Here is a 27,330-nt window from a genome sequence, read left to right as displayed (position 1 = left end):
CCAAAGAACTCCTATTAATCACTTCCCCTTGTAGCCACTCCATTAGACAGGTCCTCAAAGAAGAGTGTCTCCCTTAAAACACTTAGCACTAGGATTAGGTAGTCTCTACAGGTTGTAATCCATCAGCACCCAGAGATTTAGAGCAGGGTCAGGGAACGTCCAGCTTGAGGGCTGTATAAGGCCAGTGAAATCATTTGGTCTGGCCCTGCCAAGGCAACCGCAGGCGGCACTTGAAATTCAGTAAATCTAGGAGTTTTTTTTCACAGCAATATAAATTTATATTAAGTGAATTACAGTAAGTGTATGATGTTATAAATATTCAAATGGCTCTTGGAAGAAAAAAGGTTCCCCACCCTAGGTTTAGAGAGAAAAAAGGCAGAGGAATAAAAATTTACTCAGCTGTAGCTGTTTTTTATTGGCATTTCATAGTAGCAGGGCTTTTAAATTTCACTGATTTACCCCTGGTATGGACTGTTACTGCCAATTATACTGCAAAGGAGGGATGTAATGATTATTCCCCCAAGGCAACACAAGAAAGAGTTGAGAGTTAAAACATTAAACAAAAAAATATCCTACCCTAGCCGGTTTGGCTCAGTGGCTAGAGCATCGGCCTGTGGACTGAATGATCCCGAGTTTGATTCTGGGTACATGCCTGGTTTTGGGCTCAATCCCCAGTAGGCGGCATGCAGGAGGCAGCTGATCAATAATTTTCTGTCATCACTGATGTTTCTATCTCACTTCCCCTGTCCCTTCCTCTCTGAAGTAAAAAAAAATATTTTTTTAGCCTAGCCGGTTTGGCTCAGTGGATAGAGTGTGGGCCTGTGGACCAAAGGATTCCGGGTTCGATTCCGGTCAAGGGCACGCACCTTGGTTGCAGGCTCCTTCCCTGCCTGGCCTGTGCAGGAGGCAACCAATCTCTCACAAAGATATTTCTCTGTCTTTCCCTCTCTCTTCTACTCTCCCCTAAAAAAAAAAAAAAGGAAAAAAAAAAAAAAAAGGAAAATTATCCTCAGGTGAGGATTAACCATAAATAAATAAATAAAAATAAAATATATCTATATATATATTTTTTAAAATCCCATTAAAACAAAACAACAAAAAACCCTAACAACTTTCCTCCAAATTAAGTTAATCATATTCCAAATTATCTTCTGCCTCAGGCAACAGGAACAACACACCAGCTCAGGATAGCCTGTTTTATTGTTGTTACTTCCCAGAAGAGAAGTTTCCTCTTCTTTAGTTTCTCCATGCTAGTTCACCATCTTGAGAGGAACCAGAAGTTCTAGAATTTTTACATAACTCAGAGTTTTAACTGCTTGCCTGTCTCCAAATTTATAAAAAGGAATAAAATAACATTTATCTACTGCTCATCTTTGAGCTTCTAAGTCAGTGGTTCTCAACCTTCCTAATGATGCGACCCTTTAATACAGTTCCTCATGTTGCGGTGACCCCCAATTTCATTGTTACAAATTGAACATAATTAAAGCACAGTGATTAATCACAAAAAACAGTATGTAATTATATATGTGTTTTCCGATGGTCTTAGGCGACCCCTGTGAAAGGGTCGTTCGACCCCCAAAGGGGTCACGACCCACAGGTTGAGAACTACTGTTCTAAGTCAATGTTAAAATTACTTTTGCAGCCTTTTCAAAAGTAGGTACACAGAACAAATACAGAAATAAACCAGATGCTAAGCCAAATATAAAAACATGACTGCTGTCCATAACCTCAAATTTTAATTTGTTTTATTCATCCAAATAATCATGGGTCAAAATAACTATATAGAAAACATACACTAATCCTAACAGTGTTCATATCTAAGATATTTTTTAAGTACCTATTACTACCAGTGTATGTAAATCATTCTTCTAACAGGAAGTCAGAAATAAGGCTCTTCATTTAACCTACTTAAGGAAAAAGGCAACACAGGTCACTCCCGAACTTCTCCCACACTCCAAAACATTCTATGAGCACCAAACTGGGTTTATTATTTAGGCTAATCATGATTTCAAGTCACTTAAATCTGGTTTGTAGATCATGTATGTAAGTCATGGGTGGAAATGATCAACATGTTAAAGGCCATTATTCTGATTGGCTAAATCAGTGATTTTCAACTTGTGTGCACTGATAATTTTTAAAACATGCAATATTTGACTATCTAGTCAGGGGCACTGAACTCTTTTCCCTCAGACTGTCAAATAAAAATATGACAAGAACCAACACAATAGGTGGACGGTGTGAATGTATTAAAACTATACCTATATTTGTTGTTAGGTTGGCAAAAAATATATTTTTTTGGTGTGCCACAGAAATTTTAATAACTAGTTTATGTGTGCCATGAGATGAAAAAGGTTGAAAATCGTTGGGCTAAATCATTGAGGCAGGATACTTGTGGGGAATAGGCTGATTAAGTCATTGAGACAGGAGAGCTGTGGAGACTAGGTCATATATTTAAAACTTTATATAGAGTCATGCAAAGGCATGTTACTGAAGTGCTCAGTAGCATCCAATAAGCTGGATACTGGGAGACAGTGAGTATAGAGCTGGCTGGTAAAGGAGATTGCTGGCTGTAGAGACTGGTTATGATGAGCAAATAAGTAACTATACAAAGCATAAAAAGAACCACTATTGGGGAAGCTATTTACAAATATAGAAAGGAAAAACTAGAAAAAACTGTTGTAGCCTGGCTGGTATGGCTCAATAGTTGAGTGATGACCTATGAACCAGAAATTAAGGGTTCGAATCCCGGTCAGGGCACAAGCACGGGTTGCAGGCTCGATCCCCAGTAGGGGGCGTGCAAGGGGCAGCCGAATGATGATTCTCTCTCATCAATGATGTTTTTATCCCTCCCTCTTCCTTTCTCTCTCTCTGAAATCAATAAAAATATATTTTTAGAAAACCAAACCAAACAAAAAACTATTGTATAGTAATTATTGGAAGTATTGGTACAGATAAATGGATATACAAACTTTATAGATGTGTATGTATTTATAGTTAAAACATACATATACTAGAGGCACAATGCACAAAATTCGTGCAAGAGTAGGCCTCCCTTCCCCCGGATGCCAGCACCAGCTTCCCTCTGGCAACCGGGCCCTGGGCTTCCCTCATGGCCCTGGCTTTGTCTGGAAGGATGTCAGGTCTAATTAGCATATTACACTTTTATTATTACAGATTTCTTAGCTCTGCCTGAGGAGAGGCTCTCGAACAAGCATGTCAAATTCGCAGTCCACCTGACCTGCTTGTGAAGCAATGATACTTCAGTGGCAATGAGTAAATGTCCAGATCTTGATTTTCAAATGCTATTCTCCACTAGAATGATCCAGGAAACTAGAGAAATGGATGATTCCAAAGCTATAAATATAAGGTGAACCTGGGACACCTTGTTTTGCCAGATAATAAGGAAACTCTCAAAAAATGATGGGGACATGACAAAAGGACACAGAAGCCTGGCCAGTGTGGGTCAGTGGTTGAGCATTGTTGACCCATGAACCAAGAAGTCACCAGTTTGATTCCTGGTCAGCAGGGGGTGTGCAGGAGAAGCTGATTGACGATATTTCTCTCTCATCGATGTTTCTATCTTTCTATCTCTTTCCCTCTTTCCTCTCTCTCTAAAAGTCAATAAAAACATTTTTTTTAAAAACAGGATACAGCAATCAGTCTTAAGAGAGTCTCACTGGCCAACTCTGGGAAAATTTGACCACTGAAACAATACTGATGATAAGAGAATGCTCATCTTTATAGTAGAATGACAATAAATGTAGAAAAAAATAATGGAAATAGAAAATAACCATATTAGGCAGGAATAGTCAATAGAAGTAAGACTGGTGGATAGAGACTTGTAGAACATATTGCCACTATCCCAGAACATCTCTGCTCCAAATACTCATCAATTACAAAGGGTAAATAGTAACTTTTCAGTGAAAAAAGTTACAAAAAGATATCCACCTGACCAGGTGATTAAGATGGTGGGACAAGTTGACATGTGCTCCTTGATATGAGGCACTGAAAAGAGCACACCATTTATGTAGAATTCATGCCAGGAATGCATGACTTGAGTGTAGTCATCAGGAAACATTGAATTGATAGATGCAGGCTGAGGGTCATACTGCAAAATATAGGGTCTGTATTCTTTATAACTACTGAAAATATGAATAGGGAAAGACTGTTCTTGGAGTAGACCTAAATGCAACTGTGTTCCCAGATAAGATCCTGGACCAGAAAGGAAAAAGATCTGTTGCTGGGATAGTTGCTAAAAATTTAAATAGGGTCTGTGAGCTACATGGTTTTACTTTATCAATGCTCATTTCCCAGCTTGAAGGGTTCTATGCTGTTTACATAGTAGAGTGTTTTTGTTTTAAGGAAATACATAATGGAATATTTAGGAGTGCTAAGGCATCACATTTGCAGACTGCTCTCAGTGGTTCAGAAAGAGACTGTTGATAATGGAGAAATGAAGTGAAATGTTAACACTTGAGGAATCTGAGTCAGGGAGCTCTCTGTAAATTTGAAAAAATCATTTAAAAATAAAGCATTAAAAACCATAAGCCCCACACAGGCAATCAATCCATATGTTCATCTTTTCTACATACAAAACTTACACTTATCATAGAAAAAAAAAGACTGAGAACAGCCTGACTCCTGACTCCAATCTGACATCAGTCCCTCATATTATTAAATAAGCAGTTACATTTGTAACACTTACTTATTTTGCAACCAAGATTAACTTTAAAAGACAAACAGTCATGTGATTATTTCTTCTCTTACAACTAGGATTGCTCTATTTTATATCTAGAGGGCTTTAAATAGACAGAAGAGTGAGGGCGTGATCAGAGGACAAGAGGGTACGGGGTAGAAGAGAGAGGGAGTTAGAGAAGGGAAAACATCACGGGCATCGATACTAAGATTCTACAATGTGCAATCTTTTTTATTTACCTCATTTAGCCCTAATAAAGGCTTTTATATCACCCGCATTTGCAGACAAGACAACTAAGGTTCAGAGAAGTTAATGCCTATTTCAACATCACAGAGATCCACTAAGCACTGCATCTTCACCTAAGATTCCTTATGCCTTTATGGTTGATCCTTTCATTTTCTGTTGTTTCTAAATATTGTTGTCTTTGATGAAATTAACTCCTATTATCAATGGATCACAAAATGAATTTAAGAAGAAAAACTTTGACCAGTATATCCTAAAATAATATCCTATCCATACTGATGTTAAATAGCAATGTCACCCTTCATCAATAAAATGTGTAAAAATCAACTTTAAAAAAAGCAAAAAGAACCAATACAGTTATTTAAATTAGATTTCAAAGTTAATCAATTATCTTGCACTACTCAGTTAGTAGTTCAAATCCTTCTAGTCAAGATGAAAGCTTTATTCTATCAGTGACTAGAATAATAAGTAAAAACACTCACCTTGATTACAATGTGTCCTTTCCTGGTTCCACTCCGATCTAGTTCACGGTGCTCATGCACCATAACAATTTCTCCCTCTTCTTCAACTTTATGGGTATTTTTTTCCACATGATTTAAAATTCTCCAATAATCCTGCTGGGCTATGCAGACAAACTGTCCGAGAACAACATGGGGACAATTAACAAATCTGTAGTACATAAATATATCACTACGCACCAAGGCAGAGCACAAAGGTAGGAAATCAAGTGGCATCAGTTCTTTTTTAATCAATCCCTTTAATTCTTCACAAAAATCAAGATGAAATAAATAATTCACGCACAGAGACCAAGGAGTTTTTGATTTTGAATTCTGCTCTAAAAGGAGAAGTGAACTACTCTCAAAACTGATACTATGCAAAGAAAACATGAAGCGGGAATTAGAAACAACTCAAAAGTTCCTATTTCCTTCCTTTATTTAAAACAAGAAAAGAAAAAAGAATGAACTGGTTAATATCAGATAGAAATTTAACAAACCAATATTTGGTATACCCTCTTAAAAATTTACAATTTGTTCAATCTCACAAACATGTGAAATATAAAATCTAATTTCCTTTATTAACTGTGAACTTTCGAAACTGGTAATTTTCAAATAAAGCTATTTTATTTTAAGGAAGGAAAAACAGGCTCAGCCATTCTAAGTCAACAAACGAGGGTGCAAGACCAAAGACATAAGCTTACCTGGCAATCATCTACTTTAGTCCTAACAACTCCATGCATGTACTGCTTATCCAGAGTGGGAGTAATTCCAAAACTATTTCCCATAAAGAGATTTTCAACTTTTCCATCTGAATGGCTGATTTCTACAGTGCCATTTAAAATAACATACCATGAGTCAAGCTATAGAGAAAAAGACAGGTTTTAAGAATCTTAAAAAAAAAAATTACATGTTAACTTGGAAAAATAATCAATATATAGAACTTGTATAATTTAAAAAAGTAAAGGGAAGGTCTGATTATATTACTAAATACTTGTCAGTAACACCTGATGCCTGTCTATGCAAACCATAGAAGCTTATTTTACTCTTTCTTCTTTTAGTCACCAAATTAGTTCTCAAAGAATTTCCAACAAACTTTAAAAGGACTTGAATATCTACATAATATTACATCCCGTGGTTTATAATAATTCAGTTAACCACTTCTTATAATTGTATTATTTTTGGTCATTTCCAATTTTCACTATTATAAATATGCTGCAATGATCACCTTTTGGCATGAATCTTTGAGTTTTATATTATGTCCCAAGGAAAGACACTCATAAGGGGAATGATAGGTTAGAAACTATTAATACTTTGGGGCCATGTTAAAAATTTCTAAATGACTTTCCAGAAAAAATACTGGCAATACATAATGTTCACTGACTAACATCTCAACATTAATTTTTATCAGTTTAATAAGAAAAATACTGAAGTACTTTCTAACAGCAATAATACCTTTCAATTTCTCTGCATTCTCCCCTCACCTATCCACGAATTGCCAGGGAGCATTTCTGAACATAGAATTGTTACATAAAGGCCTCAACTGTCAGCAGTCCACTGGGAGGCATCTGTATCAATGCTTCCCTCATTCTTTTTTAAAAAAACATTAATATACAAAAGGGGTAAGGACAGTTGAGTAAATACCTGATAAACATTTTAAACAATGATATAAATATACGAATAGCATAATAATTACGAATTTAAAAAAAAATCTTATGACTTAATTTGAGAAGTAAAAACAAATGTGGTTCAATGAATAGTAACTATTAAACATTTATTCTATGCTAGGAAATAAAAATTAAGAAAAAATACAAAAACAAAAGTAATAACTTATCTCTTAAGAAATTATAACTACCGCAAACTTGGCATTCATTTAAAAATAAGTATACTGCCCTAACTGGTTTGGCTCAGTGGATAGAGCATGTCGGCCTGCGGACTGAAAGGTCCCAGGTTCGATTCCGGTCAAGGGCATGTACCTTGGTTGCGGGCACATCCCCAGTGGGGGGTATGCAGGAGGCAGCTGATTGATGTTTCTCTCTCATCGATGTTTCTAACTCACTGTCCCTCTCCCTTCCTCTCTGTAAAAAATCAATAAAATATATTTAAAAAAATAAGTGTATTAATTTTAAGTCAAGATTCACACAAGTTTATGGAAATTATATTATTCTAAAAATTACCTCCCATACTATATAGTGTGTAACATTTATTTGCTAACCTACCTCTTGTCCATCTTCAAGAATAATAGCTCCAGCCTGCTCTACCACTTCAAAAATCATCACTGAGCAGAGTTCTCTCCTTACACTCATGGTCATGTTTGCAAAAGCAGGGAGCTGGTGCATAAACTCCAGTAATTGTTCTATTAAAAAACAGAAATTGTGTAGTACAGAGACCATCAAGGACACTTTAAACATACAATAAAATTTAGAATTCAATGCCCAATTTCCCAATCAACTTATGAATATATGCTGCTAAAGTAGAGAAATCAAGGCACGAGATAAATGTTGGTTAAAAAAATCAGTTATTTGGTTAATAGATGTATTCAGACTCACATGAAAATATAGGAACACTGGAAGATACCAGAACTCACAAACTCCAGACAGAACCAGGAAACTACAGATTTGGATGAGGGTAGAGAGTTATCTTATTTTCCTAGCCTGAGATGCTACTACCTAGTGGTTAGTATAGTGATGTCCTTTGATCTAACGGATTACTGAAAAAGCATTTCATCTAGTTCTTATTGGGCTAGAGTTTAAAAGAAAAATGTTATTAATAAATGTCAATAATTAACTAGAAATAACAAATGTAAATTCTAGTTCAAGATTTTTCAAAGTAACACGAGGTAATTCTTTAACAAATGTTTATGAGTGCCTGTCTTAGGCCATTCCCTGGTATAAATACATGTGTAATAAAGATAAATATAAGGAAGAAACATATATAAGCAGTCAGCTAAGGGCTGACAGAGAAATAACTATAAGATGCTATCCACCCACAGATAATTGGGAGTTCGTTATTTTCAATTTTTAAAAAGCGTTGTGAAAATAGCATAGTGTGCAATTCTTCATCATAAAAAACGCACTTTCAGTTTTTGTCCAGAGAATATTCACAACATGAAACTAAACTGCAGGTTACTTAACTATATATCATTAGAATGGCAAGGAATGTTCAAATGTATTGACTTATACTCACACAGATTATGATTACCATTAATACCAGCATCATCTGATTTGAACAGCAGCAATATGACCATTATAACAGAAAAATCTAGGATGAAATCTTAATTGAATCTAACAATATATAATGAAACTAAGAAATCTTTGTCTTTAAAGATAACATTAGCATCTTTAGCATTTTTTTTCTTCTTTCTTTAGCATTATTTAACCTCTGGAAGTTACTACTTCTGTAAGAAATTACATAAAAGAAAATTCACAGTTTTAACCAAAAATTACATACTTACATATTTTTTTCAAGCTAGAGAAGTAAAAACACTTTTTATACCATAAATTTTTTTTTTAAAGCTAATTCAGACATTGGACACCGATGTACTATGTTTAAATGTCTCATAAGCACGAATGGGAAAACCACTTTAATGGAATCAAAGCTTTTGTTTTATAAATTTGGGGAGCCAGGATGTGAGTGAGAGTGGTCTGGCTGTGACATCTGTTTGACTTTCAGGGTTGACTCAGTTGATCTGGTAGGCTAGGCAGGTGACCCCTTCCTCCCTCACAGTTCCATGAGCATCCATGCCAAAGCTGCACACTTGAAAAGGACAACCATCCCCAATAGAGGAAGACTGTTCTTCAATCAAGGGCATAAAAGTATCTGTGCTCCCGTTAGACCCTCTATACAAGCTCTCATATTGGGGCAACCAACCTCAAAGATGGCCCTAAATGACACCTCCCTCTTGATATTTATGTCCTCATGCATTCCCCTCCCATATTATATGAGGGTTGCTCTGTGTGACAAATAGAACTTTGAAGAAATAATGATATGTCAATCCTGAAGCCAGATCATAAAAGACACTGTGGCACCTGCCTTACTCCTTTGGATTACTTGCTTTGGGGGAAAGCCGACTGCCATGCTGCGAGGACATTTAAGCAGCCTCTGGAGAGACCAACATGATGGGGACTTGAGGCCTTGTGCCAAAAGCCATGTCAGTAGCCACCTTGGAAATAGGTCCTCTAGCTCAGTCCAGCAAAGCCTCAGATGACTTCAACCTTCGTATTACAACCTCATGACACTGAGCCAGAACCACTCAGCTAAGCTGCTCCTGAATTCCTGACCCAGAAAATGTATGAGAAAATGTGTGGGGTTTTCTTGTATTGCTTTTTAATTATTGACTCTATTACAAATGTCTCCCATGTCTCCCCAGGTGTGTTGCCTCCCAAGGTGTGTTGTTTTAAGTCACTAAGTTTGGGGATAATTTGTTATGCAGCAATAGGTAACTATATCTAAGTTAAGCTATAAAATTCTTATTGTGAACAGATGTTTTTCTTACCAATGTCATCATCAGTTTTGTCTGCAGGTTCTTTTTCAAGACATTCTCGAACAAGATCTCGCCCCTGCAGTGGATCTGTTCGATCAATCTCTTCATCTTCCTCCTCTTCATCTTCAGAATCAACAGGTCCTTCTGGAAGACGTGTTAAATCTACATCTCCTACCTCACTTTCCGTAGCCTAAAGAAAGAAAGCTTCATGTTATAAAAATTGTATGTCACAGTCTGAATTAATCAAAACTATCCCTCAATACCAAATATTATAAAGAATTAGGCAATATTTTATATTGTATCAAAAACAAAATGAGATTTATAAAAAGTTTTCTCTCTGCCCAAAATAGTCTCATCATTCCATGGTGTGACACTTAGGTGATATATCTGACTTGGTAAATAGAAAATGGTTAGGAGACTAAATGTTTTAATACCTGTTTTCTACAAAAACTTGCATTTCTTAAAAATACATTTCCTAAAGCATGAAGTGTAAGAAATAAAGACAGTTTACCAACAATCACTTTATAAGTACTTATGAGTTTACACTGTGTGTTGTATATAAAATATCACTCTTTCACCACTAAGGTTTAGAGTCTAGTAGGGTAAGCAATCATGTAAATTAAGAACAGAAGTATAAAAGAGGTAAAGAGTAGTACTGGAAAGTGCTAAAATAGACCAACTGTGAAGGACTCAACAAATATTCACATGACTTCCCAATGCCTTACTTGAATCTAATATTGTGTCAATAAAGAAGAACAGAGATTATTTTAACCAATCTTTAATATAAGCTTATATTTATAACCTCAACTCTGGAAACATTAGTCTCATTAGATACTTGTAAAGGAACTAGCAGATTTTTTAAAACCTGTAAACTTAAATATCAGTTACAGAAAATAATGAAGATATCTTTTAGAAAATAAAATTGTCCTGAAGTGAATTTGCTGTCAAAATTTCTAAATACTGCACTCACCTGATACGTATTAATAAAATAACATGAATACTGAAGCAGTTACAGAAAAAATGAGTTGAACATAATCTTCAAATATTTAAGTTTCATCTCCTATCAAACATTTACTGTTTACTCTGCACAGAAGAGGATCTTCCTTCTTTCAGGGAATTGCTGTTCTCCTCCAACCTAACCCAGAGATTACAGTGGGGAACAGTGCCCAGTCCCTGGCTATGTAAGCTAAGATAGAAAGACCTCTTGTCTGGATTTTTATAATTAGAACTGGAGGGCAGAGTGTCCTTTTTCCTCTGGTTCCTTAATCAGAAGAATGTAATGCAGAGCAGCATGGGAGAAAATGTAACTAATAGGCAGAGAAAGAGGCAGGGGAATTGGAAGTACACTGAACAAGAGAGACAGACAAATACAGCACAACAAAGCAATAGAAACAGAGCATGCAGGATAGGGCATGGCACAAAGAGCATCTGACAGAAAGTACCACAGGAGAGAGAGAGGAAGAGCAAGCAAGCTACCAGGCACCAAAGGACTAGAGAGAGATGGGCAGACGCACCTGCAAGCATCCAGGTTCCCTGAGGCTGGAACTGTCTCTGCTTTCTCTGTGGGTCAATCAATTACCCTTTTTGGCTACTGTTAATTCAAAATTAAAACTGATACTGGCAACTGAATTTGTTTTCTAAGATTCTGTTTTATACTTCCTTCAGATTTCTGCACAGCTTTAAGAAACAACTAGTTTAAACCAGATTAAATACTCAACTTCAGATCTATAAGATTAGACAAGCTGTTAAGGATAATATAAGAGCAATCCTACCTCATGACTAGTATGCTCTCCTGAGTTATTTTCTGGCTATAGACCTTTAAGGTTTTAGTGGAGTACATTTCTGAATAATATACCTTCAGAATAATATACAAACTTGCTAACAGATTACAATCCCTTTTCAAAGACATGTGTACATGCTAAAATGATTTTTCCACAAGTCTAATTTATTTACATAAACTGATTTTAATACAAGGAAGTAGTGTTAAAAAACACTAAAGCAGTATTTTGCACACAAGTTAATTTTTCAGAATATAGAAGCTCATCCCAGGAATAGCCTTTTTCCCCTTTATCAATTCTCAAGGACAATCTACCTTATAAATTTGAGTTCTTAAACCACACCTGTCCTCATTAATATCAGGTTTTCATCCCTTGGACCAGATTATTTCAACTTTTAGGTTATGTCTGATAAAAAGATGGATGGCTCATAACAAAAAAGCAAGATGCAGTTCAATTATATGGACAATAGGGAAGGTGTATTGTCATCTGCCTGAGGAGTGAAGACATTTAAGAAAATAGCTCTTTAGAGAGAATGGAAGTCATGGGTAGGGATGGGAAGAAGACTACTAAAGAACTCTTTTAGGAAACTTTTAAGGCCATGTGCAAATAAAAGAATTTAATCTATCCTTACAATTGTCTTCTCCTGCCTGTCTTTTTTTCAAAGTAGGCTACAAAGAAAAAATATGAATAAAATTAGTTATGAGAACGTACTAACCTGTTAAAATGTTATGCGTATACAAGAGAAATATGGTGCCAAAATAAGAATTAAGAATAAAAGTAAGAAAAAGTGGCCAAAAACATACTAGGAAATTGAAAGTTTTGGTAATTTAAAAATAAGTAAAATAAAGTGAGCTACATAGATGGAGTCCAAAGTCTAATTCCTTGACTAAAACAAAAGAAAGCCATGTCTTTAGGTAAAGTTAGATACGATGACCACCACCAGGACTGGAAGTCACTGAATGATGCTTCCGAGGATGCAATTCCTTGGCAGAAAATTTAATTCGATAAGAATTTTTAAAATGTATCCTTAATGTCCAGCATATAATAAAAACTTACTAGGTAGGTGAAGAAGCAGAGATGTGATCTGTACCAGGAGAAAAATCTATCAATATAAAGAGGCCCAGGAATGACAGAGATGATAGAATTAGAAGACATGAACTATAGACATTTATTATCAAGAAGTTAAAGGATTTAAAAGAAAATACAAAAAAATTAGGGAGAAAATGGGAGATCTCAATAAAGAAATCCAAACTGTAAGAGTGAACTTGAAGGGCAATAAAAAATACCCAAACTGAAGCAAATAGAGGGCAAAAGCCAAAAAGAAAATTCAACAGAGCCTCAGAGATATCAAAAGCTGTTACAAAAAAGGTAGGTCAAAAGATATGCCATATTCATGAAGGTAGGATACACAAAACATCAGAGCCCTGGCCTTTCAATCACTTTATCCTAGCACTTAAAATACAGCAGACCATCAAGAAGATTTTACTAAATTAATTAAGTCCAGAAAAAAAAAGTATATTGGTAGAAGGACTGATAAGACAAATATTAAACTTCTTGTGTTTTTCCTTTCCCGCAGTATGAAAGTGTCTCTATGTGTATGTGTAAATATAATTTGGTGAGGCAGACAGTCTGAAGTGATTTTCTGATGACTTGGCCTTCCCCAAATAAACCATCAGAGGATTTCCTTTTCCTGTTTGCATCCAGATAAACATGAAGCTACAATAAGGGGAACTACAGATTAGAATGAAAAGTTACACAAATTTACAAAAATCACATTTTCAAATTTAGAGCAAGTATTAAGCCAGAACCTTAGCTCTTCAGTGCTTCTATATTCTGCATTCCTATTTTTAGTATTTCTCTCAACCTTATTCATGGACCACTTAGCCGTTATGTTTCTTCTTTGTCTTTCTGGTCAGGACAAGAATCCTGTGAAATCAATCCTTCAAAATGTGCTGTCTAGGCTGGCCCATTCCATAATCTCTACAACAGGGCAGGCAGGCAAAGTGAAGCCTCCTTTGCCCCAGATAATCAAGCTTTAGTCTTGGAAACAATACTGGTTTCTACCTATAAATGTAATTCAACTGAAAAAATTTCTAGGTTACTTCCTAAGTGCCAAAATTGTGCTTAACTCAGTCAGCATGGGATATACAAGTAAGAAAAAACTCTACTCCCCACAAATGTACTATGATAAAAAATGTCAAGTGTACACATAACTACACTAAACAAGAGAAGAGAAAGAGACATGACGGAAAAACTGCTGTGAGGTTCCAAGACATGTGAGACAATGTGAAATGTCATCCAGGCGGAGCTGCTGGCACAGCAGCATTACCACACACTGAACTGGGAAAAGGTACATGGTCAGGGAGTAGCCATTAAGTTAGTCACGGACCAGATCTACAATGTGCAAGTGGAGAGTAGTGGAATATAGACCAAATTTGCAGATTGTGGTTAGAAGGGAAAGGCTCAGATATAAATGTGAAATGAAGTGAAGAGCGTAAATTAGGTAACAGTGAAGCACTAAAGCTTTTTAAATAAAGTTGTAACTTTTTTTTCAATTTATTTCAAGTAAAAATTTAAAAAAAGAAAACAAAGATAACAGATATTGACTAGGGCACAGATAATATTCTTAACAAAAATATTAAAGTAGAAGAAAACATGTAGTAGACAAAGCTAGTTGAGGTGTCAAAAGAATATCCCAGTGGAAATGTGACACCAGGGACCTAAAGAGATTAGACAGTAGAGCTCCAAATTAAGAAATCGCTGTAAGGTAATAACTAAAGCAGGGGTCCTCAAACTTTTTAAACAGGGGGCCAGTTCACTGTCCCTCAGACTGTTGGAGGGCCGGACTATAGTTTAAAAAAAAACTAGTCGGCTGCTAAGCAACAGGCTGCGGCGGCAAAAACACCCGGCGGGCCGGGTAAATGTTTTCGGCGGGCCGGGTAAATGTTTTCGGCGGGCCGCATGTGGCCCGCGGGCCGTAGTTTGAGGACCCCTGAACTAAAGCATCAGGATTTTTAGGAACATGTTTATGTCCTACATAGAAGCTAAAAAATAGAGGTGGGGATTAAATGTGGCCCTCAGATTATCTAAAAGTACAGTCATGTGTCACTAAAAGACAGGAATATGCTCTGAGGAGGTAGGAGATTTTGTCCTTGTGTGGTCACAGAGTGCACTTTTATAGACCTACTACACAGTGGGTCTATAAGGTATATATAGACTATTGCTCCTAAGTTTCAAGCCTGTACAGCATATCACAGTATTGAATACTGTAGACAACTATACGATGATGCTAAATATTTGTATATCCAAACACATCTAAAAATAGAAAAGGAACAGTAATAATACAGTATAAACAAAAGTATATGTGTATGTGCACATACTCAGAGGGGGGTGTTCAGAGGAAGGCTATGGGAGAAACATCATTGTAGGAAAAGCAGTCATCAGAAGGAGAGAAGAAGGCAGGCAGGGAGGGAGAGAACGAAGAAGAGGGTAGAGAAAGGGAGAGCAGAGACAGATCTAGGAGATAAAACTGGAGAGGAGAAATAATAAAATGGATGAGAGGAGGAAGGGGAATGTGGGGGGAGAGAGAGGCAGAAACTGGACTGGGAGTAAAGATAAAGAGAAACGGAGGGAAGAGAAGTAAGTCTGTGTGCAGGAGTGTGTGTGCATGTGCCCATGTGCAGGGGTGGGCTCCAGGGCTCCCCTGTTCCTCAGCTCTCTCCTCTAGTTCCCTTGCTAACTTTGGGTGGGCACAGGGCAGGTGGAGAGCATGCTGAGCTTCCTCCTTAATTTAAACCACCCAGAGCTAGCACTAAATTCAACCTCTTAGTGGGGTCTAGCCTTTTCTTTGAACATCACAACTTTTTGCTTATAATCTATTAAAATCTTATGCGACCACCATTGTTGACCAAAATGCTGTTATGTGGCACATACGTTAATGAAGAGACAAGTGCTTTAAGTTCAAGATTTCACAGTCCCAGCTCTTGGACAAGACTGAAAAGATAGGAAAAGGAAACTAGAGAGAAGCACTCCTATTTCTCAAGTATTGAGAATACATAAAATATGATACCCAAGAACATTCTAACATCTAAATGCATACTTTTAGCTAAATTTTAAGCTAATTTGATTAAAAACACATTCACACTGAAAGCATTGCTTGCCTTTTATTCCAGACTGTGGTAACTGCTTTATTCAGAAGTTTCTGCGAAAACGAAAGGCTTTTATTTTTAAAGCAGAAGACATGAAAACTCTATAGAAGGAAACGCATAGAAGCACAGCCACAAGTTTGGCCATATAAAATGGTGTAAACAATTTTCTTGTTAAGAATTGCTGTTAGAATGACTATCTCTCTTTTTACCACAACTCTCCAAATTAAAAATACTTGCATTATTTTGTAAGGCTTTATTTTTTGTGTTACAAGACATGACTGGATTAGGTGTCCACTTTTAAAATCTCCCAAGTGCTGAGAAATTTGGAAAACCAGACAAACCACTTCAACTGTTGCTGGCCAAGGTATATAAAATGGGAATGTACACCTGTACTATAGGGTGTATTCAGAGCTTTAACAGGTACCACAATGGAAGCCTAAGGTCAAGAAAAGACTAAGGGTATAGAGCATTGACTCTCTTTTCTTTTCTTCCTTTAAGCCCTCTTTTCTTCCCATTTGGTCCCGAGGATCTGATTGCATACATACACTTTGGTTGGTGTTATTTTGCTTATCCATATTTTTAAGTTGTAGTCTAGATAGTCTGAATTTTGGGGGATATATTTTATTGATCTCCTAGAGGCCCAGTGCATGAAATTTGTGCACTGGTAGGGTACCTAGCTGGTGTTGGCCCACCTGGTACTCGCTCCCTTCCCTCAGCCGCAGGCCAGGGCCTCCCTCCCTTCCCCCAGCCGGCCCCGCCCCCTGGTTGAACTCCCAGAAGAATTCCTAGTCAAGGGAACAATTTCCATACTATGCTTTTATTATATAGGACTAGAGGCCCGGTGCACAACATTCATGCACTTGGGGAGGGGGTTGTCCCTCAGCCCAGCCTGTGCCCTTTAGCAGTCTGGGAGCCCTCCAGGGATGTCCGACAGTGGCTTGGGAGTGGGCCTAAGCCATAGTCGGACATCCTTAGTGCTGCCGTGAGAGAGGCTCCCGCCACCACCAATGCACTCGCCAGCCATCAGCCCAGCTTGTGGCTGAGTGGCACTCCCCCTGTGGGAGTGCACAGACCACCCAGGGTCAGCTCCTGCGTTGAGCGTCTGCCCCCAGGTGGTCAGTGTGCATCATAGTGACCGGTCGTTCCGCTGTTCAGTCGATTTGTGTATTAGCTTTTTATTATATAGGATTATTTTTGCTCTTATTCCTTTTACCCTCTACTAATTATTCCTTTAATCTTTTCCCACAATTTTATTCAACTTTTATTTTTAATTATATACCACATTTACCTCCTTTTTAAAATTTGTTAAATAAATAATAATGTTCATTGAGAAAAACCATAATAAAAGCTTAAGGAACACAATAAAAGTACCCACAAAACAACTACCAGCAGAAAAACATTACCATTTGGCCCTCTTGAATTCAGATTTGCATTTGATGTATACAAATACAAATATATATGTGCATGCACGTACAGGGTGTCCCCAAAAATGTATACAAACTTCAACAGCTGATAGCTCAATTCTGGAAATGAAATGTATTTTAATAAACACTGCCTTTATAATTATTTAAAATGTGTGTATACATTTTTTGGGACACCTATATATTTATTTAAAGATTCTGATTTATTTTCCTTTTGCTTTTATCTTGTAGTTTTGCTTGTTTTAATCTTTATACTATTTCATTCCTTTGGCTATTCTAAACTTAACTAAAGCCCCAGTTTGAAAACTTTTACCTATTTTGGCTACTCTTAAAATCTTTTATCTTACATTTTTGCATATTTTACTTTGGTATTATGATAATTTTCTACTTTAAATTTCTGAAATCCTATTTTGGTTCTAGAATTTCATTTTTAAAATCCTTTTATCTGTCCACTCTCCCTAAATTCATTAAAGCTTACTTTTATTTCATTGGTTACTTTGCCAATTTCACTGTGTCATCATTTAACTGTATGATTCCACTTACATGACCTTCTGGAAAACACAAAACTATAAGGGTAGAAAACAGATTGGAGGTTGCCAGGGGCCGGGGATCAGGAGAAAGGACTATCTACAGAAGGGCATAAAGTACTTGTTGAGGTAATAGAAATGTTTTATGTCTTTATGTAGGCTACACTAAAGACTAGAGGCCCGGTGCACAACATTCATGCACTCGGGGAGGGGGTTGAATTTTATTAGGCCCAATGCACGAAAATTCGTGCAAGAGTAGGCCTTCCTTCCCCTGGCTGCCAGCACCGGTTTCCCTCTGGCACCCGGGACCCAGACTGGCTTCCCTCAGGCTGGCCGCAGGCATCCGGGACCGGGGTTGGCTTCCTGCTGGCCCCAGCTTTCGTCAGGAAGGACGCCCGGAAGATGTCCGGTTTAATTAGTATATTACGCTTTTATTATTATAGATTACGTCTCAATTAACATTAAACATATATACACAAATACACACAATTCGTGATGCAGCATACAGAATTGATATGATTTGGTGCAGAATGTGATGATCAAGGAAGGAGAACCAATTGCTAACTTCCAGGTTTCTGGGGTATAAAATGGAGTCTTCTTCACTTTCTAATGGAAGCACTCCTTTGACATGCAGGACAGTGTCAAGGATACCTGTCCACAGTTTATAAAAAATGAAACTTTTTTCTTCTTTCTCATTTTCTATCTATCTATCTATCTATCTATCTATCTATCTATCTATCTATCATCTATCTATCATCTATCATTTATTGTTGAGAGTATTATAGATGTCCCCCACTTTTTTCCCTACTGCCCCCCACCACCCAGTTCCCACACCGCCAGGCCTTCACCTCCCTACAAAATAAAACCCTTAAAAGCAGAGGGAGGTGAAGAGAGTGCTACCAAAGAAGGAAAACATATGGAAGGCTGGAGCAGGCACTTACAAGGCCATGGTCCTGTAGCAAAAGACCTCCAACCACACCAGTAGGTGTATTCCAGTCCCAGCCTCAGGTGTGCAAGCCAGGAGGTGAACATCCTGTAGATGCTAATATAAGTGCAACGCTTCAAAATACCCTCCAGGATCTTGCCAAAGATACAGAACCCTACTGTGTGTAGCCCATTCATAATAAAGCATTAGCCTTCTCAAGTGACCTTGAATGTCAATCTGTACACTATCCTCTTATCTCTTTTCTCACATCCATCTAGGGCTCTGTTCCTTGCTCTAAAAAGGTGGTCACTAGAAAGGATATACTAGTGATACTAGGTTATCTAGTGTCTGTCAACACCATATATCTGTTGTGTAGTCTCTTCTAGCAAGATTCAGACATTCCCACTTATCCTGGGAACTTCATTAATCCAGGGTCAATCCTCCTTGGGGTTCCTCTCTAAAAAAAACAGAGTCCAGAGAAGACACTACTCTACTTTGATGGTTAGTGCGCAACAACTGTTATTTCTTCCATGAGATACTTTAGGCGAGGGGCAGAATGCATGGAGTCCAACAACTAAACACACACATAGTAAGGCCCCAGAGCCATTTATTTAAAAAAAAGTTTCCCTTTTCTGTCTACTATACAATGGTGATCAGGGAGAATTCCTTGCTCTATTATAAAATGTCAAAAAGGAAGATTTTGTTGGCCAGAGCAATGACTTTTGTGGACAAAGCAAACATGGATGCTTTTTCCAGCTTGCTTCTGCCAACAAACTTCCCTTAACATAGAAATGGTGATATTCCTAAAACATCTGAAACTGGGTAACTCAGCAGAATCAGAGTCTAAAATGTTTTCCTAGACAACAATGATTCTATTTCAATAGAGTGGTACTATATGGTAGCCACAATCCACATGTAGCTGTGGGGTACTTGAAATGTGGCTCGTCTAAATTGAGATTACCACTGTAAGTTTATAATAAATTCTGGCTATTGAAGACAGTATAAAAAACTTAAGTAACTCATTCATAGTTTTTAAATACTGGTTAAATGTTGAAGTGATAATATTTGGATATATTGTGCTAAATAAAATATATTATTAAAATTAATTTTACCTGTTGCTTTTTATTTTAATGTGGCTACTAGAAAATTTAATAGAGCCTTTAAAATACAAAAGCAACTCTAATTTTCTTTGTGATCTTACTTACAGAAGATTTATATAGTAATAATAAAAATCAGCCTTTTTATAAGTTTAAGTTCAGTTGTTTTAATAACTATTTTTTGTTGTTGTTAATCCTCACATGAGGATATTTTTTCCACTGATTTTTTTCAAGAGAGTGGAAGGGAGGGGGACGAGAGAGAGAGAGAGAAAGAGAGAGAGAGAGAGAGATATCAATTGGTTGCTTCCCTCACGCACTCTGACCAGGGCCAGGGATTGAACCTACAACCCTGGTAGGTATGTGCCCTTGACTGGAACTGAACCTGTGACCCTTTGGTGTGTGGGCAAACACTTAACCACTGAGCCACGCCAATCAGGCCTCAATAACTAATTTTTACCAAGACAAACATTATATGGTTTCATCTGGATAAAAGAAGTTAAAAAGAACACTATGTCCATACACTGCTGAATTATATTTAATCACCCTAAAAAAAATGGATCACCTCTTTAATTAGACTTCCAACTGTGAAACAGTAAATAAAGCAATTTCTCCCCAAAACCTTATGCCTGAATTTCAAATCTTACTTAAAAGACATGTGACCACCTAAAGCACAAGCACAGGATACTTGATAGAATAAAAACCCCATATATATAACACACAAACCACTAAAGTGTTACCTGATAGATATCAGATAAACTGCTGCTTCCAGAGTCACTAGCGATGCTACAACCAGACTGACTGGAAGACACGTGAGTCACCTGTGGATGAGGGTTGTCTGTGATATGCATCTTCGTAAGATCGGCTGGAAGCTGAAGAAGAAAAATAATTTAAGATATTCTAAATATCAAACCATCATAAGAGAATTTTTGACACAATGCAACTTCTGCAACAAATTTTTGCTTGATGTACATTACTGTACAACTTCACTTCTAAGCAAATTTTCCATTTTTAGGAAATCGCTTAGGAAATGATAACCAAATTAATACTCTGACACTATTAGGCAAGCCTACAGTGGAAACCTACTGAACAGTTTTCAAAAAAGATTACTATTAGTAATGGTATTTCAGAAGAAAAACTTTCTCTCACCACAAATATCAGCTGTTTCCACCATAAAGGGAGGGAATAGTATTATATACACATATGGGAACACACACCAATACAAAATGATTGCTAATAGAATAAAACAGTAATATCTTGAATTAAATTACAATATCCCATGATCACAGTGCAAATAAGGTAGAAATAAGTGAAAAAAAAAGACAACTAGAAAATTATCATGTACTTGCAAATTATAAAACAGACCTCTAAATAGCCCATAGGTCAATGAAGTCACACTTGGAAGTTAGAAAATATTTATACAGAATAAAAATTAAAATGCTATATATCAAAAACCTATGGAATAAGCTAAAGCCATACTAAGAAGCCATTTTATAGCTCTAGTATGTGTATTTATAAAGGCAGCAGAAAATCAATGAGCTAAGTAAACTGTTTACAATAACTATAATAAAAAAATATTGATGGGAGTAGTCCTCAACTCAGAGATCTTCCTTCCACTTTGTTTCTATTGTTTAGATAAAAAAAAAACCCAAACATGCCCTGACCAGAGTGGCTCAGCTGGTTGAGTGTCATCCCGTGAACCAAAAGGTCACGGGTTTGATTCCTGCTTGGGGAACATGCCCCTGGTTGTGGGCTTGACTCCCAGTGAGGGAGAGGGGGGGGAGGTATGTGGGAGGCAGCCAATCAATGCTTCTCTCACACATTGATGTTTCTCTCTCTCTCTCTCTTCCTCCCTCACTCTCCCTTCCTCTCTCTCTAAAATCAATGAAAATTTTTAAATTTCATGTAAGAATAAAATAGAATGAAAAGTAAAGACTGAAAATAGTTTCAAAATGTCAGACTTTGGTTGTGGTGAGGGAGATATTCTATACACCCAGATTCCTACAGAGATAAGACTAAGGAGAAGGTCATTCATAAAAGTAACACAATAAACCAAAGCCAGAAGAGCAAATCTGCAAATTGGCTTAGAAAAGATACTTAAATGTACTGAGCAACCTTCATCCTCACAGATCATAAAAGGCAGGCATTATTATCCTCCCTACTTTACTGATGAGGAACTGAGGCACTAAGATTTGCAACTTGCCCAAGATCTCACACTCAAGTTAGTAGTGGAGTTGAAATTCAACACAGACCTATCTGATTCTAGTACTACTCTCTGATAAACTCTTACTTTGTGCCAGGATCTCTGCTGGCAACATAATGCTGAAAACAGATGGATCTTACCTTCAAAGAGCTCAGTGTAAAAGTGAGAGAGGACACAGATTTACAAGCATATAGCAACTGCTTTCAACTTCAAAAACTAAGATTTTCATTAGGAACCCCCTCAACCTCTTTATCCAATGGAAAGAATAATGATGGTGATTGCACAGCTAACATCTGAGGGCTCACTACATGTCCCAAATATGTAAACTGTAAAAAATATATTTCTAGTGAAGAGAAAAATTGAGGCTGATGATCCAAAGTAATTATAGCTTTATCTGCAATATCTAGCTGAAATGTTTTATTTTCACATGGAGAAAGCATTCTTCTATCATTTCTACAAATAATTTGACATTTTTTTCAAAATGGAAAACAAATACATACACATGTATGTGAGAGAAATTTTCTCTTAATTTATCTTTTAAAAATGGCCACAGACAATGGAATGTGTTGAAATTCTATAACCCTTAACAACTAATGGTTGCTATACACAGAGTACACAATCTGACTTTTTATGATTAAAAAATTTAATCAAGATTCAAAGATGAGAGTTATTAGAATGCCTTGTGATAAATACTAATATACTTGATATATAATGGAAAGCTGAGAATAAACATTTATCTAATAAGCAACTGAAAACAGTGGAAAGTGATATAAATTAGATAACAAAAAACTCCCAACATAAGGACCTGTATGGGAAGCTGAGAAATCAATGGAAAGTGAAATAATTTTTTTCCCTCCATTTCTTTGAATGCAGCATTCATGCTGTCTATATCCCAACTAGACGCCCGTTGCACGAAATTCGTGCACAGGAAGGGGGGCGGGGGGGGGGGGGGGGAGAGGGTAGTCCTTCAGCCCTGCTTGTACCCTCTCACAATCCGGGACCGCTGGCTTCTAACTGCTTGCCTGCCGGCCTGCTTAATTGCCCCTAACCATGTTGCTTGCCTGCCTCATCGCCCCTAACCACTCTGCCTGCCTCATCGCCCCAACTGCTCACCTGCCTGCCTGATTGCCCCTAACCGCTCGCCTGCCTGCCTGATCGCCCCTAACCACTCTGCTGCCTGCCTGCCTGATCACCCCTAACCACTCTGCCTGCCTGATCGCCCCAACTGCTCACCTGCCTGCCTGATCGCCCCTAACTGCTCGCCTGCCTGATTGCCCCTAACTGCCTCTGCCTGCCTGCCTCACTGCCCCTAACCCCTCTGCCTGCCTGCCTGCCTGATCACCCCTCATATTACACTTTTATTATTATAGATAGTTTTCTTGCTCCAAGCTGTAAGGACCTGCTTGTCATAGAGATAGAAAAGTTTTAATTTTTACTCTTGATTATGGTAATTAACTAACACAGATGGCCACCAAAAAGGTGACTTACCAAAGGGTGTATAGCAAACAGTGCTGTTAAGTCCTCTTCCATGAAAACATGCATGTCGTGCATTGTATCTGCCTGGGTACATGAAAGAGTGAAGTTTCTGTCTGTCTTTGCAATCATATGAGAGAATTGTGTGAGACTCCAGCCCAGTCTGCTTTGGTGCTCACAGAATAATAGAGCTCTTTTTTTTTTCTTTGCTCCATTGGTGGAGATTTCCTAGAAGTTGCAGGGTATCTTCCTTTTAATTTTTCCTCAACACTCTGACTTTACTTATGTCTCTCACCATTGCTTTCCCTCCATCCCCCACCTGCAACAGTAACTTGCTCCAGGCTCACTTCGCTCGAGAGTCTAGGACAGTGGTCGGCAAACCGCGGCTCGCGAGCCACATGCAGCTCTTTGGCCCCATGGCACGGGCCACGAAGTTTCAATCGCACTGTACGTGTGCGCCCACACGTGGTATTTTGTGGAAGAGACACACTCAAGGGGCCAGTTTGCCGACCACTGGTCTAGGAGATTGCACAACGCATCTGCCACCAGAACCACGATTCCCAGCATTCTTGGTGCTCCCCGCAGTCTCGGCTTCCACTTCTGGTCCAGGGGCTGCAGAAACCGAAAGGACTGGGGACTCCAGCCACCCTGTCCTGCCCTGCCCCGCCCCCCGGCGGGGTTGAAAGGACCGGGGACTCCAGTGGGCACCATCTTTGTGATGGTATGAGGGTCAATTTGCATATTCCCTCTTTATTAAAAAGGATTATACAGAGATATTGTTAACTCTGCATCTAAATCCCTATCTCACACACACATACACGCACACACACAGATGTCCAGGCAACTCTACAATGATATACTTGTATCTTACTTTTACTACCTAATGAAGGTCTAGCATAGTGCTTACTCCACACATGGACCTATACATTAAGTATCTGTAGAATAAATGAATACATTTGCCTTCCAAACACTATCATTGTTGCTCAGATTTCCTTGGATATATGAACAGATGAAGTTTCATCACAGGCAAATTCAGTATTTTAGGGAGGGCAGCACTTCCTCAACTGTATACTTTAGAATAATACTCATGGATATATTAAAGGAAAAAAAAGGTGTGAGGGTTTAATAGCTGAATAACTTAGAAAATAATGTTATACTATATGCTCCTTAGTTCTTCACAACAAACATAAGCATATTTATGGAGGGTCTAAGAAGTCCAGTCCCACAATCAAGATATCTATTTCACACAGCATTCTCCAAACTTTTCCCAATATTCTTATTCCGCCCCCCCCTGCCCATTCTTATTAACATATTTCCAGTGTAAGAAATAATGCTTTGGGATAAGCTCGTTCATCTATCCAAGAAATATTCATAGGGCAATTAATTTTTGCTGTCTATATCAGGCTGGTGGCAGAGACCTATTTGAATCTAGATTGTCACAAATGCAGGTGTGTATAGCACAAGGACAGTATTATATGAACGTTCAAGATTTCATATCATGTTTAAAAACTTAATCAAGAATGACCTTCCACAACTAAGAATGATAATAGGGAAATGTACTCTTTAATAAGAAACTTTACTATCTGAAACTTCTTGCCCCTAACAACTCATATTTCAGCATTATTTCATTTAAGAGAAGGGCATGCAAAGGGCTCTGTAAGTATGAAGTAATATTTACTATTAACACTAAGAAGAATGTTTAAAAATTGCACAACTTCCCAACAGAATAGCATTCCTCAAAGATCCACTGTTAAATTCCAAGCTGCATTATTAGAATATGCTTTTTAAAACATAGCTACCTCACAGAGGAGCACCGTGCCTATCCAGAAATGACCTACCCATTAACCTTATTTAAAAGACCAAAGAAATGCCGAAGCCGGTTTGGCTCAGTGGATAGAGCGTCGGCCTGCAGACTGAAAGGTCCCAGGTTCGATTCCGGTCAAGGGCATGTACCTGGGTTGCGGGCACATCCCCAGTAGGAGATGTGCAGGAGGCAGCTGATCGATGTTTCTCTCTCATCGATGTTTCTAACTCTCTATCTCTTTCCCTTCCACTCTGTAAAAAAATCAATAAAATATATTTTTTTAAAAAAATAAAAAATAAATAAAAGACCAAAGAAATAACAATGATTCTTGTGCATTTTACAAAATCTATAAGCTCTTGTGTGCTACACACTGGAAGACATTTCAGAACTCTATACTCAGTTACTATAAATATAAATAAATTTCTATTAAGCTTGCTGGTCTAATTTCCCATTTACGGAACAAGAATACTAGTCATAAAAGCAGTAATGAAACATCATGAGGTTTGGGAGATTAAAGAAGACATTAAAATACTAAAGTAACAAATGCAGCTTAGAAAGACCTGATTTTCACTGGGGATAGAGAGCAGGGAGAATGATATTTAAGATGAGTCCCAAGGATGTCAATTTAGACTAAATGTACTGAATAGTACTGACAACGACCCAGAACTGCAATGTCCAATACGGTAGCCCTAGTCATACATGGCTACCAAGCCCTTGAAGTATGTGGTTAGTCAAAATGACACAAGCTGTAAGTGTAAAATACAAATTGGATTTAGTAATTAAATCACTACTACATTTTTATTGTTTTAAAAACTTACTAGATATATTACATTTCACCTTAAAATATTTTAATGTGGCTACTAGAAGGTTTAAAATTACATATGTGGTTCACATTTTATTTCTATTGAATAAGAAGTAAATAGTAAGCAAACCAGTGTAGCCCAAGTACAGGTTTATACAGTAAGACACAGGAGATGAAGGGACAGATGGAGCATTCTTGGGTGCTTATATTTCCTGAACGAGAAAAAGCTACTGAGAGGCTTAAGCAAGAAAATAAGTAGAAGAGACTTGGTTCTTAAAAAAATTACTCTGAAAGTATAGAAGATGAAATGGTAGAAAATTATTCTTACGGGAAACCGGAAACATTAGTCAAGGCACAGGAAGATGGAGGCTTTATGAAATCAAAAGGAAACTACCAGAATTATAAAGGGGCTTCTACCACTAGATAGTGACATATCATAAAAATGTCAGCTGAGAGAGAGAGGGAGAGAAAAGATTCTAAAACCCCAAAGCAGCCTGGAGCCTATTTTATGGAGACAGTCTAAACTTTCTCAAAAGCCCTAGAGGAGGTAGCTATATCTAATCAAAGTGGCCTTGGTATACACCAGCACTGTGCCTGAGGCATGCGAAGACGAAACATGAATTCATATCTCATTACACTTTCATTAAAAAATGAGGGACTGGGGGAACATTGTTAAATAACTCAATAAGTATTAGAAGACATATTTCTCCCACTTTATTTTTTTTAAACCACAGAGCAGCTTTCAATTAATATGTGCATTAACAGTGAGTTTATTAAAAGTGAAGATAGACTTAATGAGGAAAAAAAAGAGTGCCTGGTAAATTTGAGGACAAGCAAGGAAAACAGAGTGAACAATCAGGAGGGTAGTCAAAGATAACACTGTCTAGGAAGTCACGGTGAAGACTCTGACTTTGACTCTGAAGAATGTCTGCCGAGGAGGAGGGAGTGATCAACTATGTCAAATGCTGCAGACAGGTAAAGTATGATAAAGGCCAAGAAATGACTTGTAAATTTAGCTATGTGTGAAAATGAGAGCAAGTACTTCCTAGACCAGTGGCTGACTGTAGGAGCACCCAAAGAAGGAATACAGAAGCCAAAGTGGTAATGCCTCCTTCACTCAGTGAACAGCCACTTAGGGCAAGCAACTTTAAATAGACCAGGAAAGTGAGCTCTCAACTAAGAATCACTCAAGGAAGTCAACTCCCTGAAAGAAACTCCAAAAACTCAACTAAGAGAAGA

At 37.6% G+C, this 27,330-nt stretch overlaps 1 protein-coding gene across 7 annotated transcripts in view; it reads right to left on the bottom strand.

The window, feature by feature from the left end:
- The window catches only part of RAPGEF6 (Rap guanine nucleotide exchange factor 6), a 190,318-nt gene that overhangs the window by 74,328 nt on the left and 88,660 nt on the right, over positions 1–27,330 (bottom strand). For all 7 annotated transcript variants that reach the window (XM_070415050.1, XM_070415052.1, XM_070415051.1 and 4 more), the window contains 5 exons: positions 20,550–20,681; positions 9,929–10,106; positions 7,653–7,789; positions 6,138–6,296; positions 5,422–5,574 (listed from right to left, as the gene is read on the bottom strand). In XM_070415050.1, coding sequence (XP_070271151.1) covers positions 5,422–5,574; positions 6,138–6,296; positions 7,653–7,789; positions 9,929–10,106; positions 20,550–20,681 — 759 coding nt within the window. The remainder of the gene's footprint in view (positions 1–5,421; positions 5,575–6,137; positions 6,297–7,652; positions 7,790–9,928; positions 10,107–20,549; positions 20,682–27,330) is intronic.

Source organism: Myotis yumanensis, unplaced genomic scaffold (genome assembly GCF_028538775.1).
Source record: "Myotis yumanensis isolate MYYU_CA2020_CCGP unplaced genomic scaffold, mMyoYum1.0.hap1 SCAF_5, whole genome shotgun sequence".
NCBI lineage: Eukaryota > Metazoa > Chordata > Mammalia > Chiroptera > Vespertilionidae > Myotis > Myotis yumanensis.
Note: the sequence above shows the minus strand (reverse complement) of the source record. Positions and strands in the feature narration are given on the sequence as shown.